Here is a 17,653-nt window from a genome sequence, read left to right as displayed (position 1 = left end):
GGCGAGAAGAGGAGTCCACGCCAGAAAACCAGTCTCTTACATGCGCGAGGAGAAGTTGCGGGCGCGACAGCACAGCACACACGACCTTCCCTCGCACCCACCTGCGCCGCGCGACCACAGCTCCACCGGGCCCCCATTGCCAAGCTGGCACGACAAGACGAGACGAAGCTGGACGGCGAGCACGCGCGACGCCCTCGCTGCGAATCCGAGCGAAGAACCAGCAGCCCACAGTCGTCTGGTGTAGCTGCCAGATGCATCCATCGCCGTGATCCGACATGACGGAACCGCAGAAGACCGAGGCCACGCCAGCTGCAGCAGCTCCCGCAGCAGCTGGCACGAACGACTCACCCACCACCGCGACCTCTCACGCGACCACGAGCAAGGACAAAGATGGCCCCAAGTCGCCCAAACGAAAGGCCTCCGAGGCTACCGGCAACGGCAACGCCGCCAGCAACACGGCGGCCGAGAGCAATGGCGAGGGCAAGAAGAAGAGGCGCAAGGTCAATCACGCCTGCGTATACTGCCGGCGCTCGCATATGACTTGCGACCTGGAGCGGCCATGTGCTCGTTGTGTCAAGCGTGACATCGGCCATCTGTGCCACGACGAGCCTCGGGAGCCCGCCAAGAGGAGCAAGAGCGACATAGGCGTGGCAGACATTGCTCCTGCCCCGGGAGAGAACATGCAGCTGGCGAACGGACACATGGCACATCCTCATGGGAATGGCATGTCACACGTGAATGGCGGCTCGCAGCCCCAGCTTGCCCAACCCACGCCTGTCTCGCCGCGGACACTACAGAGGCCCATACCACAGCGAGGGAGCAACGCTGGCCTCTTTCAGAACGTGGACTGGAACAACAATCCTCTGCACAGTCAGTTCCAGGACATGCACCATCTGCATCCAAATTACATGTTCAACACATCGGAAGTGACCAACGAGTACAATCTGCTCAATGACTTCCTTTCCTCCTCTATCATGGAAGATGGCGCCATGTATAACGACTCGGATGCTCAGGCCCTCTTTAATGACCCCCTGCTGGCCACATCCTCCATGACCGCCCATCTTACGAATCCGAATTTGAGTACGCAAATCGGACAGCAACCATCTTCATCGAACCCGGGGCAGCAACAGCAACATCAGCCACAGCCGCAACAACGACCGACATCGCAGCAGATGCAGCCTCCCACACAGCCGCATCTACAAGCAGGTCAGGAGATATCACGGCCCGGATCGACCTTTCCGATTGACTCCCGAGCGCGAGATAAATTCTATATGACAGCTGCAGACCCCGCGGGTCTGTCGTCTGCGGAAGACCGTTTGCACAAATTACTGAAAGCCAAGTATGACGCTGGCATGCTCAAGCCGTTCAACTACGTCCGTGGCTACGCTCGCCTCAATCAGTACATGTCGAAGAACCTCACACGAGAATCACAATTGCGAATATTGAAGCAGCTCGATCGTTTCCGACCCAAGTTTCGCGAGGCAATGCAGTCTCTCACAGATATGCAGTTGGTGCTGGTCGAAATGTGGTTTGAACGAAGCTTGATGGAGTACGACCGCGTCTTTGCTTCCATGGCCATTCCCGCTTGTTGTTGGAGACGAACAGGAGAGATTTTTCGTGGAAATGCGGAAATGGCGGAGCTTGTGCGTGTACCCGTGTCAAATCTGCGAGACGGCAAGATGGCAATACACGAAATTGTCAAAGAGGACAGTCTCGTTTCATATTGGGAGAAGTTCGGGGCTATTGCATTTGATCAATCACAAAAGGCCATCCTGACCAGCTGCACCCTCATGAGACCCGCGCGGCGAAGGGAGGATGCGGACGAAGGAACGAGCACTGCAGGCAAGGACGGCAAAACCACAGAGAAGGTGAAGATGGAGGCTGTACGATGTTGCTTTTCCTTTACCATTCGGAGAGATACCCATAACATGTGAGTTCTGGTTTTTATTGCCCTCTTGGACACATGCTGACCTCTATTGCAGACCCTCCCTCATTGTAGGGAATTTCCTACCCATCACTGAGCGACGACAGCCAAATGCGCAGCAATAGGAATGCTCGCACCAGGCGGCTGATCATCGCTATGTATTTACGCCCGACAAAGCTGATGACCTCTGGGTTGAGCCTTGATTCAACAACGACTTCAATGAGCGATTCCAGTCTGGCGGCCCAGCAAACAACCACGATTTATGTGTTTGTGTCATTTCTGTTTTTCTTTTCTGTACTGCGCATATCTGTAGATACCATTCTGCATCAAAAGTAAGGGAGCACTGCATGGGAAGAGGCGAGAGTGGAATCGGTGGTAGCAGGTAGACGAGCGCGAGCTCTCAACCACGAAACGACATTGATCAAGCTGACTCACTTGTTCATCAGTAGCATTTCCTGCAGAGATGATGCAGCGTTCGGATCCAGTATGCGATCAAAAGGTGAAAACACGCAACAGTACGCAGGACAGCAAGGTTGTCTCGGGCAAGTGAATTTACTGTTTATTTTCCTGATGGCTGACGCCTTTACGAGAGCTAAGGCCACGGGTCCAAGAGTCGCCAATGTCTGCGGCACAGGCGTGCATCACATGACTGTCTGTCCCTCTTCGTCCAGCTGTTGCCTGGGTCTCGTCCAGCCACCTTCCTACTCTCGTACTTACCGATATACTCCGACAAATCTGACCACCATGGCTGCGAGGACTCGTCTCGTGGAATATATCCTGTTGATTGTCGCTTCACTAGCCTCTGCTTCTGCGACTGTTGGATATCCTGACTGCAGCGATCCGCAGTGCTTGCCCATCGCAGTTCACGATGCCCCAGGCGTGGGCTTTGACCTTACGGCAGGTTATGGGTAAGTCTCAAAACCATAGTCCTGGTTTTGAAGCTTACACTCTCCGAGAGTATCAAGTGTGAACGTCTACGATGGCCCTACCAGGGATCTCGTCAAGGTTGAAGCCGCGCAAGAGTACAAAGATTTAATCGTGCGATTGTCTTCAAGACCGCCGGCTCGACCAAGCTACATCGGCTCGCTCAAAAGATGGTGGAACAAAAGATGCGGTCGCCCGAGCACTCCAGACGTTGGCATCATAAGCGATCTAATCGCCCAACTGAAGAACGCTACAGAAGCCGAGCTAGGCATCAGCCTTGACAAGATTGTTCTCTCTCATCTCCGATTTCCCGCCTTGACCGCCGAGGATATTGGCGATGCGATCGAGTACGCCGGCCTACAATCTTGGCTCCACACAAGAAACAACGGCGAATGGGACCCAAATCAATTAAGCGAGAACAGAGCTGCTCTCGCCGCCCACGGAATCAACCTCTGCCAGGAGTACGGATCATGGCAAGTCTGCGTTGAAGGAATCTCGGCGAACGTATCAACGTTGACGGTCTATTATGCCTCACTCACGAGAAGTGCGCTTTATACGAGTCTTGACACTTACTTGCAGCCCTTCGAGTTTATACCAGAACATGAACCGCACTTCTTCGACAGCGCACTCGGTCTGGACAACATGCCGCAATTCGCTTCCGAGGATGCGTATTGGAATTCTGTGCGGGATAAACTCGTACCACCAAGGAACAACGTCTACAATAGACCTATCACCCATGTTATCGTTGGAGGTGAGGCTGCAATGATGCCCGAATTCCGAAATGCGCTGCAGGAGGCTCTATTGAACGCTTCTTCTTCTTCTTCTGTATCTCAGAGTGGTGCGGTCGATGCGGCCACCAGCAACAACAACAACGCTGATGAGTCCTCCTCCTCCTCCCCTTCGCCATTGTATGCTGCTGCGAGAGGCGCGGCTTTGCTTGCGAGATGGCGACAGGAAGCACGGATGCACTGTTTTGAGATGCTGGGGGAATGTAATGAACGTAGGAGACGTGAGAGAGAGAAGAGAAATTCAGCAGCTACGATTTCGGGGCAGAAATCCGATCTGTAGCGGTTGAAGGAAGTGAGTGCTGTCTCACGTATTTGCTGCCCTCAACTGACCACAAGGCCTGCACCCACCTATGTTATTGAGCACCTTGGTTCGGGCAGTTTTGAAAGACATGCCTTCCATCTGGTCCCCAACGGCAGCGCTCCCTCTACAAAGCCGCTGGCGGCACTGATCAAGACAAGCGCTGAGGTCACCGTATACGCTTGGAGTCACTACCCTCAACAGCCGTTGCACTTCCAGCCCTCTTCGCCCTATCGAAGTTGTTAGCGCCTAGGTTCGATAGAGTAGGGTACGACATGCCTCATCGCTACAATTGCCTCCGAACCAGAAATCTCTGCACTGTGAATCGGTCACGTACAGCTCGTTCGCTGTGCAACTCCTGCGAGCGTTGTAAGTAGCCGCTTAGGGTCTGGTGGCGCGGCTTTGTAGGCACTTACGTCTCCCGCGGAGTCGAGTTCGGACCGTAGTAGGAACCACGACGTATATCTCCTGACGAGTTGTCGGGCCGAAATGAATCGCCGGGAGGAACTCTGTCTAACAGATGTTCCACTCCATATTGGGAGAAGTCGTTGTCTGGGACATCCCACAGCGCGTTTTCTGGGTCAACTCCAGGAGACGGAGGGTCATCGAGTCCGAACTCCTTCTGCGTCTAAATGGCCAATTTTGAAAAGGCGTAGCTCTCCGCATTACGCATTGCCTGCCGGTGGTCGTTTCGTGCGCTCATTTACAACACTATCGACTAAGCAAGGTAAGTTGTCTACGGTCTTAGGTTCGAGACTAGGCGCATAAATGGAAGACATCTTATAATTATAGCAAATAGGACAATGCTTGTAAAGTACGGATCGGTCTCACGTAAGATGCGACTTTGTCTTAGAACATCAGATCGCCTATCGTGCTGTCCTGGGCGAAATGTTCGAGTCTAAAGCTCGCGAAAAACTCTCCTATAATCAGGGTGGTCAATGGACGGGTCATTTTTCGTGGCCATGCCGTCCGGACGGTGTCCGGCCGGATGGACAGCTAATGGGGTATCTGCCGGCCGGCATTATTAATGCTAGCGTCCGTCCGGACATGTAAGTGAATCACCGGTGTCCATGGCATGTGAATTGACCTTGTTGATGAGAATGTCGTTCCTAGGGGTGTTGTTAGGGTCTGGGTCAATTGATGAATAAGAGCGTGTTTGATTGGTCAGATGCCAGCCTGCAGAGACGCCGGCCCGTGCGCCGACCTCCCACGCGCGACTTCTCAGAACGCGACTGGGGACGCGTTTCCTTCACATGCCAAAGTCCCTCGATCGCCCACCTGATCATTGGCATTTACGCACACACCACGATGGCAGGCGGTACCTCCAGCATAAGCGCCACCCACAGCATCGACCTGACACAAATCCACGCCGAATCGCAGCTCGGAACCGTCCTCCGGACGCGTTATACGCGGACCGGCTTCCTCGTCGATGGAAAAGCTCTTCGCGACTTTTACCCGACACCGCCAGGCAAGGCAGAGCACAGAGCGTGGGTCTGGCAGCATGGTGAGGCTGTTACGCATCTTCAGAGCTTCACCAACTACTGGCTGTGTCGTCTGTGCTTCGACAGCAGCCATAAGGATCACAGGAAGGTGAAGGTCATTCGGACTGGTGGAGGAACGAACTCGATACGCAGACACCTAGGCAAGCATGGCTACGAGCTCGATGGCACGTACAAGCAGTGTAAGAGGCGTCCGGTAGACGACGGCAACATCGCTAGTATGATCAAGCGTCAAAGGACGACCGAGAAGACTCCTGTTGATCGTACCGAGTGGAGGTCGCTATTCCTCGAGTATGCCGTAACAGATGAGCACTCACTTCGCGCTCTAGCATCTGAACGACTGAAGCGGCTAGCTACGTATCGTCAACCTGTTCTCGAGATGCTATTCCCTACTTCTCACAACACCCCGCGAGCTTGGATCGTCGACTTGTGTAAGAAGACACTGCCTCGAGTAAAGAGCGATATGGCTACGGCGATAAGCGGCATCGCTTTGTCGTTTGACGCGTGGCTAGCAGACATCGATGGCGGCACCGACTTCTTAGGTGTTCATGCTCACTACTTCGATAAGGACTATCAGCTGAAGACAGTACTTATTGGACTCGTACCAACCTATGGCAATCACACTGGTGAAGAGCAGGCAAACATCCTTCTCAAGCTGATCAGACAGTATGATATCGCGTCCAAACTGACCTACTTTATGGCCGACAACGCGTCTAACAACGACACGACGATCGAAGCTATTAGGCGCGAAATACCAAGTCTCCGACACCCTCACAAGTGCCGCCTTCGCTGCGCTGGCCACTTCATCAACTTAGTCGTTAAGGCTATGCTCTACGGCGTCGACATCGAGTGTATTGACCAGGCTTGCAACGACATGAATAAGGAAGACGAGGAGCTCGAAGACAGCGAGATCGTATACGAGTTTCAACGCGCTCTATCTCTACGTAATGCCGTCGATCGTCAGACAGCATGGCGAAAGAAGGGCTGTGTTGGCAAGCTCCATAATATCGTGATCCATGCTCACTATAGCGAGGCACGACGACACGTCTTTCGATCAAAACAACGCGAGGCAGACACACGACTTGTCGAGCTAGTGTTGAACGGCGGGATTAAGTGGCAATCTGACCACGACATGATCGAGCGTGGCCTCGAGCTCAAAGATCCAATAGAGCTGTATTGCTTACAGTTCATTGACGACCTTCGTGAAGACATACTCACCGCGGATGACTGGGCCGAGTTGAAGGAGATATTGAAGCTTCTCAAGCCGCTGAAGATGGCGTCGCTGAAGGTCCAAGCAGATGGCCAACACTTCGGTGGATTGTGGCAGTCGTTGACAGCTTTGGAGTCACTGCTAACTACACTTGAGAAGGCGAAGTCAGACCATGAACACGCGGCCAACTCACACCTTAAGGCGATAGTCAATCTTGGTTGGAAGAAGCTCGACAAGTACTATCGACTCAGCGATCGCACGCCTGCCTACCGTGCCGCCGTGGCGTTACATCCATCGCTCAAGATGAGCTGGTTCGAGCAGCACTGGGGTGGTATGAAAGACGACAATACGCAGCGCAAGAATAAGGCGAAAGCGAAGTGCAAGCAACGGCAGTCGCAGCAGCAGAATCAAGACGATATCGAGGCGTCCACGCTATGGACAGTGAAGGCACGACACGCGATTGAAGAGCTCTATAATGAGTATAAGATGCGGTGTCCAGCACCAACAACTAGGCCGGCGACACGTGAACGCGAGGTCGACGATTACACGGCATCGTTAATGCTCACGGACACTGTGTTGCAAGACGATCTGCAGCGTTATCTTGCCGAGCCTCTGACACCTTATATGGTTGGCAACAAGCCTATTAATGTCGTCCAATGGTGGCGTGACAATCGCCAGCGATATCCATTGTTGTCCAAGCTAGCATTCGACCTACTGGCCACGCCGGCGAGCTCGAGCGCGTGTGAGCGTGAGTTTAGCTTAGCTGGCCACGTTCTCGACAATGAGAGGTGGCAGACGAAGACAGACTACGCACAATCACACCAACTACTGCGAAATTGGTTCAAGAACGACTTTGTGTTGAAGAGACACACAAAGGAGGTGGTAAGAGCGCAAGACGATCACTTTAGCGGCGACGTGGACAGTGAGATGTCAAGCTCATATGAAGGCAACAGCCAGCAGACAGACGTGCGAATAGAGGGCTAACAACACCTTCCTCTGGCTTCATTTTTCAACATCCTTCCTAATTAGGCAAGGCGAACAGCGGACAGGGCTCCGGTGGACGGCATGGCCAATGAGAGGCTCTCGTCCGGACGGACGGACACGGCCGCTGAATCGGCCGGCAGGGCCGGCAGCAGTGCTGTGGCCGGCCGACCTGTCCATTGACCACCCTGCCTATAATCATATCGTATACGCGCGCCACGACTGCGCCTTGCGAGCGGCGCGGCACTTGTGCCGACCACTTGCGATCAATTGGAGCCAGAAAGGTTGCACTGAGACCGTAGTCCATGGTGTTGTGCACTCCCTGCCGCGATACAGTGGTATTCACGTACGATGTGAAAGCATAGTGGGCAGAGGTAAGCGATGTCTAGATGATCACTACTTACTTTGATGGGTTTCCGTAGCACCTGCAGACCTGCTGCAGACTCTCATTGAGGAGCCAATAAGCAGTGTCAAAATATAGGAAGCGACACGCTTCGCTAGCAACGTTCGATGCTGCAGCTTTGAGCACCACCCCTCAGCGACGGCCCACCTGCCAAGTCTGCGTGCTGTCGTCTGTGTCACGCGCTGCGCTGTATCTAGACAGACCTGTGCGCGGCGCACAACCATCGTGACTTTTTCGCTCTAGCAGACTTTCCCTACAGAAAGCGCCCAGCTGCTTAGAAGCACCTCTTCCAAACCAGCTTCCGACTGACCATTGGAAGCCTTGTTTTCGCAAATCCAAGAGACCGACCTCACGCATGAGTTGTTCGAGTGACGCATACATATCCATTGGCCTCGTACGCTTGCGCGAAGCTTCTATAGATGACAGACTCCACCGTTGGAGCTGCATGTCTCGATGCGCGCAACCGAGAGAGCTGGGTCGCGACCTTATCTCAGCGATTTCTGCACAGCCGCCAGGTTCGAGTTGACTACAGCAATCAGAGTAAGCATTTTCGTTTGGTTTCCATGCCTCTGTTCACACTCAGGCACTGAAGAGTGCTTTCTTCGACGCCAATCCTCTCTGGAAAGCAGACGTCAATGCAGGGGACTACGAAGTCAACAGCTCATGTCGCAGCATCGTGGAGCGGCGAAGCTATCGAGGACACAATTAGGCAAGGAAACTAAGCATGACCCCGCAAAGGCCCTACTCGCTGAATCTCTCACCGGACTATGCATGTCGAGCAATACGATGATGCACAGTCAGGTGGGGTTTCTACAGTAAGCAAAAGCAGCCGGTGACGCTGGGCACATCACTCATCGATTTTCGACTACCGAAACCATTCTACAAGGGTTTTGGATGAGGTCAATCTATTCGTCGCCCTTTTTATGATCTTCGCATGCGCGATATAGCTAACCCAGTACGAGTGACATGCAGGCCGCCAGGCCAACCAGTCAAGCTTCGGTTCCGCCTCTTCGCTGTATTTCAAGAGCAAGACGCTCCACGACACCTACAATGCTCTCCGCCATATTACACTTCGTCAAGGGCCACAACTGCCTAACTCTCGCTGCAACAAGAATGGCAGACAGCGAGCTTGTGCTTTTCGATTCCAGCGTCTGTTGTCTTGCAACTACTCGTCATCGAGCTCAGTGCAAGAATCCTGTTAGGGAAATAGACCGAATCTCTGCAACAAGACTCATCCACAGATCATACGGCGGCTACGAAAATCATGCTCTTGACCACGATCTAGATCAGCGCATATTCGATCTACTGCTTTGTGGTACTCATCAAAGTTCAGCTACAATACCGGAGACATTGCGCAACCAATATCGAGGAAGATTTAGAAATTGGGTTCTAGAGCACGAATCGTTACCAGGCTTAGATATTCGCAGAAGTAGCACGGGCTCTCGCACATCCACCGGCGACAGATTGCTTGCGGCGATTGGCGGTCAAGAGGCTCAGAGGGGAGGCGTGTACATCTTTACGTGCGACGATCTGCCGGACATGGTCAAGATAGGATACGTTAAGAATGAAGGGACGATCGGAAGCCGGCTGCGCACGTGGGCCAGATGTTACTCGAAACCTCAAAAGGTCTTCTACAAAGAGACTATCTTCCCTCATCGGGTAGAAGAACTCGTTCATCGAGAACTTGGAGAGCAGCGTTACGACGTGCCTTGCCCAGTTTCGAATTGTGAAGAGCGGTACCATAATGAATGGTTTAAGTGTAGCGTCGAGAAGGCCGAAAATGTTATTAGTTCATGGATTCTGCTAATTGATGGAAACGCCCTATACGACACAGCTTCGCGAAAGCTCAATGCAGTATGGGAAGATCGAGTGCGAACTCGTATCGCGGCAGGAGTCTATATCACTGCCCGGCAACTTATACTGCTTCTCCAACCAGTTGACATGCTGGCCACTCAGCTAATGGGAGTTGCGTTGCAATGAAACAACTGAATGATGTGTACGAGAAGGTCTAAAGCCTATTGCTTAGTTTTATCAACCAACAGGAGCAAGTCTGACAAACGCAAGTTTGGCCTTGATACGTATGGAAGGGCAGCGCAACTCCAAACTTATCTAGTCCTCGGCTTATGCTCATAGGTGTGAATTATGCAGTCTGCAGCAAGGCAGCTTAGTCGGTGTCTTTTATTGCCGCTTCTTGGGTACTTTTCCTTTTTTGCATGCGCAACACCTCCAGGGTATCACACCTTTTCCACAGCCGCATAAGCTAAGCGGTTGAGGTAGAGGGAAATCAACGAGAGGTGGACAAGGACAGGGAATCACGCACAATGGGAGCTCATTCATGTTCTTGGTACCATTGAATGATCTCACACCTCACGGGTATGCTCTACGCAATCAAACTTGGTGAGAAGGAGCCCTATTTAGCCGTCTTGCAGCTTGTGATGGTTATGCATATGATATGATACTGCAGCATGTTTGCTTTGTCAACGCGGAAACATTACGCCAATCAAATATGTCAGTCTTGCACTTTAGCCCGGTTTATGCAGCTCTTTTGCACGGACAGCTTTGGAGTCACCCCAGGATATGACATTTTGCGGAGAAATGTAGCTCGTCGGTGTTATTTGTACCTGCGATTCTTAGTCCCCTCCAACTTCAAGCTTGTGCTTGCATGCGTATGCAATCGACCCCAGTAGTAACCCACAAATGTTTCCCAAGGACCTTGGCTAGCAATGATGAGTGACTTAGAACGCTCTAGGCGTGCTCTCTCTAAGCATGTGATTGGTGATCTTCTCACCGGTCGGAATAATCCATGTGATGCGCTGGCTCTTGGCATACTGCGTTCAGCCGCCACAATAGGTCCGGAGCGTGCTGGTGTCAACGAGAAAACCAGTTCGACATAAATTAAGCATTGTTTGCACGGGTCCTCACGTCTTTTACCTCTCCTGTGGTTGCAAGCACTATTTCCACCACACAATTCGTGTGGGCATCGACATGGGTATCACGAACATTCGACGCCCGTCGGATGTGGTCCAACGGGCAACCCAATCCTTCCAAGACATGGCAATCATTCAGCCATTTCAGCAAAATGTCCTGATAGTTTCGGGACCCATGAGTCAAGCAGATGTGAACAAGCATGAATGGTGTTTGCGATCCCTTCACTTCGGAAGTTGGATAGCACCGGACCACCACACGGCTCAAGCACAGACCATATCTCCGGACCTTCCAATGAAGACACCATTGATTAGGGTGAGTCCCGGGTTAGCCCGGACGAGCCACGAAAGCGAGCGAGAATACGTCTTAGTCATTGCGGGGCTTTCTGGAGCCAGCAAAGCCAAGGTGTTGATCGAACAGAGCATAGAGGGTGCTGCGACGACGATGTTACACGAGGCTTTGAATGGTTATTCGACTGTGTTCTCCGCTGCAATTCTACATCGACCGCAGAGCACGATTTTCGCGACTAGCCTGGGCCCGTCAAATGTCAAGTTACAACGGATGGATACTCTTGAGGACTCGTCCTCGAATGGTAATAAAGAGATCACGATTGACTTACTTTGTTGAGCGAGGAAGCTTCGACTGCAAATTGCATATCAGCGTTTCCAAAACCTCTCTATGGATTGTGTAAGGAGATACGTCCGCGGATGCGGATAAATTGCACCTGATCGCGGTGCCCAGGATCTCAGTAATGCAGAAGCGCTGCGGGACAGCATCCAAGCTCAAGAGTGTCAAGCCATGTTGGGACTATATTGGGCTCCTTTAGCGCGAATGTGATAGCAATAGGAATGAAATGTTATGTTCTCGTCAGGCGTTCTTTGTTTCTGAGATAGTATTACGCGCGATGAACTCCATCGCAGGTACCTCCGGAAGATTTCCTAATGGACTATTTGATGCAGAACGTTCGAACCAGAAGCTTGATGGCTGCGAGGGCCAGACGTCGAAGTGTCAGTGGCGGAGCAATACTTCGGAGCAGCACTTGAGGCGCCAATTCGCAGCGGATGGAGAGAGAACGAGACGTGAGCAGAATAAGAATATGAAGTGGGCGGCGAGAGGGGTTTGGGACAACCCTGGACTGCGAAGTATGTGCTTCGCCAGCCCAAAATCTCACCGGGACCGACGGTAAGGCTGAGCACTTCTCGTGGAGCGCGGTGGCTTGCTTTTAGCGAGTCGCAAGGTTTGGTCCAGATCTCAAGAGGCTTGCAACGCCAAGCTCCATCGTTGGCTGGAATGGACTTTGACTTTCTTATGCTACACGCCCAGATCCACGTGGCGAGCTGGCACAGATGGCAACCTTTCCTCTTGCGGTAAACTTCTCTGATGCGACAACCGCTTTGGCATAAGTTCTTCAGCCTCATGTCTTGCATGGCTGAAGGCCAGCTCGAATGCGGTCTAGCCAAGGATGTCTGGGCTGGACAATGGCTGAACTACACTTTCCTCACGCGTGCGCCTTTGCGGTGACCCCGTGAGAGCAAAGTCTACACGTGGAGAGCTGTTTCCCTTTCCGGGTGCTGTGTAGATTGGCATGTTCGCTCTGGTCCGGAGGCGTTGAGTCGTGGGCTGGAATATATGGTGAGAGGCGTACACGTCCCGGTTCTTGTGAGAGAGGTTGTTTCATTGTTTCTCATCTCCTTCATCACAGCATACACAGAAGGGGTCGGGGATTTTCCTTCATCGCCACCATGAAGTTCTGTTCACTCGTTCTTGCTGCTGCGGCTGCAGTCAGTGCTGCTATCGTACCTCCTCCTGGACTGCAACCCAGACAAATGTCATTCTGCGGAACTGTTGCGAGCAGGTGTACGGGCACCAGTCGACAAGCACAACTGACGACTTACTGCTCTTCTTACCTGCGGATTCCCAGAGTTACAACGACGCGAACAGTTACAGCAGCCACAGTGAGGCCCACAACTACCAGCACAGTGAGGGTTGCAGGAATCACAACAATCACCACCACTATCAGTGTCACCAGAACATTGAGCCAGACTTCGACGACGAATGTCGCCATAGCTGCTGCGACAGTGTCGACAACACAAACGACTACTTCCCTCTCGACAAGGACAACTACTGCTACCAGGACTGTAACAACACGGACAGCGACTTTCCAAGCTCCAGATATCACACAAATGGTCTCCAAGTGTGCCGCGCCACCAAACCCCGACGCCGCAATCACGATCATGCGAGTAGGAAACGGCGTCTCAAGAAAAGAGAAACGCGAAGCCGATGCCGACGACATCGTACTTGCAAAAGAGCTCATGGAACGACAAGCCATTGCCAAACCCGCTTGTCTGGCCTCATACACCAGCGCTTACAGACAAAGTTCTGCGTGTAGTTGTGCTTCGATCCGTGCTTCGACAAGCACGTCTACAAGATTTGTCACCGCCACAAGCACGAGCACCGCCACAACGACTCTCACGACGAGCGTGAATACGATCCGGGCGACAGTGACAAGCACCGTTGCAACTGTCACGCAGATCGTCGCCGAGACGGTCAATGTGCAGAGTACTTTCACCTCGACGATGATGAGTACGATGACGAGAATTGTTCCTGGGCCGACGACGACGGTTCTGAATAATGTGAGTCCATGCCTTCCTCCATCACTCAAAATTGACCATGATATGCTGACCTGTTTATTTCCCACAGGTCGTCTTCACCCGCACCCTCCCTCCCAAATCCACAGTCTACACCCTCGGCGGCCCCGCCGCACAACCAACCTTCTACATCCAAAACGACCAACTCAACTACGCTTTCCTCCAAACTTGGAACGACAAAAAGAACAAAAAGCGAACCTCCGAGATACAGAAACGAGACGCAGCAGGCACAATAGCCTTCGACTCCATTCCCGCCTCCTCCGCCCAACTCTTCTCCCTCCCAGCCGGCATGTCCGGCCCTCTCGCCTCCTCCGACGGCACCCTCCTCGCCGCAGAATCTATCGACATAATTTCACCAGATGGAGAAGGATACGATAATATTGATGTGCAAATGGTTTCTGCTACAGACCTCTTAGCATCAGCGGATGGAACAGCAGCGGCTTTCGGACTTGTGAGTTGTTCCGTCACAGCAGGAGCGAATGGAACTTGCCCAATGAATTGTTGGTTCACGGGACAAGGGATGGGGGATATCAATCAAGGAAACCCTTTTGGAACGTGGATGTTAGGACAACCTGGGGCGAGTGGAGATGATGAGACGTGGGGAGCTTGGGCTGTGACGCCTTAGGAGAAGAATGAGTTTAGTGTATGCATGTTTTGGGATTTGGTGAATGATAGAGTGGCTTGAGTGCATTACGAGTACGATACGATACCCTGGTGTGCATTAGCGAGCGTGGGAACGGAATCTTGAGCATAGGTGCATTTGGAGGAACGCTATAGCGTTATAGTCTGATGAGGAATTTATAATGAGATATATAATGATCGCTTCGATGCTTTCACTGCTGTATCGTTTCATTGCATTTTGCTTCCTTGCTTCCTACGTCACTGGTGAGAGCGAGTAATCAGGTTCGTAGATGTTGGGAACGCTGTGGAAACAAACGCTGTCCTCAAGCAGAGGCGTCATCAATGCATTCTCTTTCGCAAATCCTACAGAACCTTCGACTGTTTGAAGTTTGCGCTTCAGAAGACTAGGACGCAAATCGCCTGCGGGGTCAAATTTGCTCTCATCTGCGGTCAGGCAAGTATCAGGTAAGTGATGTGAAATATGGAAATCTCATTCTTTTTTGCTGCGTACATGCAGCTAGTAGATCGCGCATTCGTTCGCTATGATAGGTCTGCTCTGCCTAACTCGACTATCAAAATGCAACGCTCCCAACCCATCGCAGTATGCATTCCGAGACTCATCCATCGAGGAGCCACCACAGATGAGCGCTTCCTTTCTTTCTATGTTCCCTACTCATCGTATCTCGTCCACTCGTGTATGCTGTTGTTCTTCATCTATGCAACGCTGGAAAACAAGACCACAAAAACAAATGACCCCCATGGTAAAGATGCTTCATCGTAACTCATCTCGTATTTCATCAGCATCAACGTCAATCATGTAACCAAGAGGGGGTATCACAGATATTCCGCATCTTCATTCCTGTTTTCAATCTCAAGAAATGCGCAAACGCTCGTCATCGTTTCTTCAACTTCGAAGGTAAGAGGCCTGTGGTGAACACACAGCCCAGCGTAATACCTCCTGCCATGTATAAGAATTTCTTGACCGTCTCTGGATCTTTCAGACCTTCTTCTTTCTGCATGGCCTGGGCGATGATAGGCGCCAGGATCGAAAAGAGTCTGCCCCACGTTGTGGCCAATCCAGTGGCTGTACCTCGAATTTCCGCCGGGAAGACCTCAGGTGTGAACCCGTACAGCACAGCATTGAACATGCTTTGGAAGAAGTATTCCATGGCGTTGAGGCCAATATTCGAAGCAGGTGAATTCGTCATGCTGAAGAAGATAATCGACAAACCCATGAGGCCGGAAGAGATGGTCATGGTCCATTTCTTTCCCAGACCTGCCATGCGAGTCATCATGGCTCCGAGGACGACGCCGATGATTCCTGGTGAATAGATCGCGACATAATTGCGATAAGTTTGTTCCAAAGAAACGTCAATTTCGCTGTTCTTGATGGCGATGATCTTGGGGAAGTAGTATCCTGCCAGAGTGAAGCCGAAGAAGTCACAGATGTAAGTCAGCCAAACGAGAATGGTGATGAAGAACATCTCCTTTCCGTCAAAGAGCTTCTTGTACTTTCCGAGTTCCTTCTTGACTTCACCTTTCCAGTAGTTCTTATCCGTGAGTTCCATCCTGTTCTTAACATAAACGGCATCGGATTCGTCTTCTGTATCTGCACGTTCGAAGTCACGGAGTCGCAAGGTGCACTCCTTGCCGTTCTTCCTTGCCACGGCTTGCAGAACTCGGATTGCTGCTTCGTCGTTCCCTTGGCTGATCAGGAATTTAGGCGACTCTTGTACCTTGATAACACAGCACCGAAGGATGAAGACGAGGACATTTACTCCTCCGATGGTATATAACACATATCTCCAACCCATGTTCTGGGCCGACGAACAGCAAGCCACGCCCTCGGCAACGTTCTTGCAGGACGGCAAAGCATCGGCTCGGCTGAAGTCTGGTGAGCAGGAGTGCGAGGGCACGAACGCGTAGGCGATGGCGCTAGTGCCAACAACACCAATAGGCTGGAATATGGACAGCAGAGCCAGAAGGAAGCGTCGGTTCGAAGGCAGGAACTCTAGACAGATGGTGGTATCGACAGGTATGTTTCCTCCGATGCCGAAGCCAATGACGACGACCAGCGCCAGGAAATGCCAGTAGGCGGTGACAAAGCCAAGTCCGAGACCAAAAGCGCCGCTGAAGAGACAGGTCAAGTTGAAGACCCATCTTCTCCCGATCACGTCCCCCATGATACCCCAGAAAAAGGCCCCGGCAGTCAAGCCGGTGGAGAAAGCCACGGATATGCTGCCCGAGACCTCGTCTGAGAAGCCCATTTCTTGTTGCAGGGGACCCAGCACCAGACCGAACGCCTGCGACCACAGCAAATCCAGCAGGTATCCGAGACCACACAACGACCACACGATCCATTGGTAGCGGCCCATTCCATGAGAGTCAATCTCGGTGTCCACCATCCGGTACTTCCTCTCCATGGCGGAGAGAGTAGCACCCTCGGAGTCGTAGCCGGGGATTTCATTTTCCTCATGATCCTCCTCCTGCGATAACGTTCGTTCGCCCATGAGGCCGTGGCCTTCTTCGGAACTGGTGCGGTAGTTGCCATCGTCTCGTTTCCGCTCTTCCAGGAGCAGTGGAATGCCCGAGTGGGCTCTGTTGAACGTCGGCATGGCTGGCCGGGCTGGCTGTTACACAGGGACAACAGCGGCGGCGGCAGCGAGCGACAGAGGCACGACGTGAGGAGGGATGTGACTCGCAGGTAGGCTTCTACATCAGGGGGGCGACAGCGGGCGATTATGAGGTTGTTCGGTGGAGCAGGAGGCGGGTGCTAAGCGACATGCTCTGCAGCGTCGAGAAATGGTGTGTGTGAATGTAGAGTGCACGACAAGGCAGAGCAGGTAAGCGATTCCAGGGTGCGGGTGTGATTCTTTCTTCCCTGTCGTCAGTCAGTCGCACGCCGGCCCAACAAACTTTCTTTGGCTCTGGCGGCGCGATCCAATGTGCACGCGGGCAAACGACTTGACAAGGCGATCGGTGCGATCTCGTGAGCTAGCGCCTGAGCGTGCATAGATTGACTTTGGGCGCCTCGTCACTCCACAGCTGTGTGCAGGAGGAGCAGAAGCACCAGAATCCTCCTTGCTGGAGAGGCTGAAAAGACGAAAATGGAACGGGGCTTATTCGCGCTGCAGATGGGAACCACGAGGGCTGACTGCGACGTGCCGAGGTCACACTGGCTACATCATTCCCAGCATCGCCAAACGGACAAGGAACAGGCGTCCATGTGAGGAGAGGCAGGAGCCAGTGTGAGGAGCGTCTGACGGAAGGCACGCGTGCGGCAACTATGATGCAATCGCAAGCCACCGAAAACGGAGCTGTGTCCGTCTCCCGCGCTGCCAAGGCCAGGTTCAACCAGCCAGCAATCACGACGCGTTAATGCTTTCGCTACGCGTTCTCTCACAATTCCAGCCATCTTTCTTCTTAGTTTCG

At 52.6% G+C, this 17,653-nt stretch overlaps 4 protein-coding genes across 4 annotated transcripts; 3 read left to right on the top strand and 1 right to left on the bottom strand.

The window, feature by feature from the left end:
* Positions 1-275: 275 nt before the first annotated feature.
* On the top strand, positions 276-2,049 carry CKM354_000223000 (uncharacterized protein; the record flags this gene model as incomplete). Its single annotated transcript, XM_044797381.1, has 2 exons — positions 276-1,930; positions 1,983-2,049. The coding sequence occupies 2 exons, from the start codon at positions 276-278 to the stop codon at positions 2,047-2,049; spliced, it is 1,722 nt and encodes a 573-aa protein (XP_044653316.1).
* Positions 2,050-2,668: 619 nt separating this feature from the next.
* On the top strand, positions 2,669-3,916 carry CKM354_000222900 (uncharacterized protein; the record flags this gene model as incomplete). The annotated part of the gene is made up of 2 exons (XM_044797380.1): positions 2,669-2,832; positions 2,881-3,916. 2 exons carry the CDS (start codon positions 2,669-2,671, stop codon positions 3,914-3,916), a joined length of 1,200 nt encoding a protein of 399 aa, XP_044653315.1.
* Positions 3,917-13,135: 9,219 nt separating this feature from the next.
* On the top strand, positions 13,136-14,225 carry CKM354_000222800 (uncharacterized protein; the record flags this gene model as incomplete). The annotated part of the gene is made up of 2 exons (XM_044797379.1): positions 13,136-13,585; positions 13,653-14,225. 2 exons carry the CDS (start codon positions 13,136-13,138, stop codon positions 14,223-14,225), a joined length of 1,023 nt encoding a protein of 340 aa, XP_044653314.1.
* An 889-nt stretch (positions 14,226-15,114) lies between these two features.
* On the bottom strand, positions 15,115-16,836 carry CKM354_000222700 (uncharacterized protein; the record flags this gene model as incomplete). Its single annotated transcript, XM_044797378.1, has 1 exon — positions 15,115-16,836. One exon carries the CDS (start codon positions 16,834-16,836, stop codon positions 15,115-15,117), a length of 1,722 nt encoding a protein of 573 aa, XP_044653313.1.
* Between the last annotated feature and the right edge of the window lie 817 nt (positions 16,837-17,653).

This window comes from Cercospora kikuchii (genome assembly GCF_019650295.1).
Source record: "Cercospora kikuchii DNA, contig_00001, whole genome shotgun sequence".
Lineage (NCBI taxonomy): Eukaryota > Fungi > Ascomycota > Dothideomycetes > Mycosphaerellales > Mycosphaerellaceae > Cercospora > Cercospora kikuchii.
This window is presented reverse-complemented; position numbering and strand designations above follow the sequence as displayed.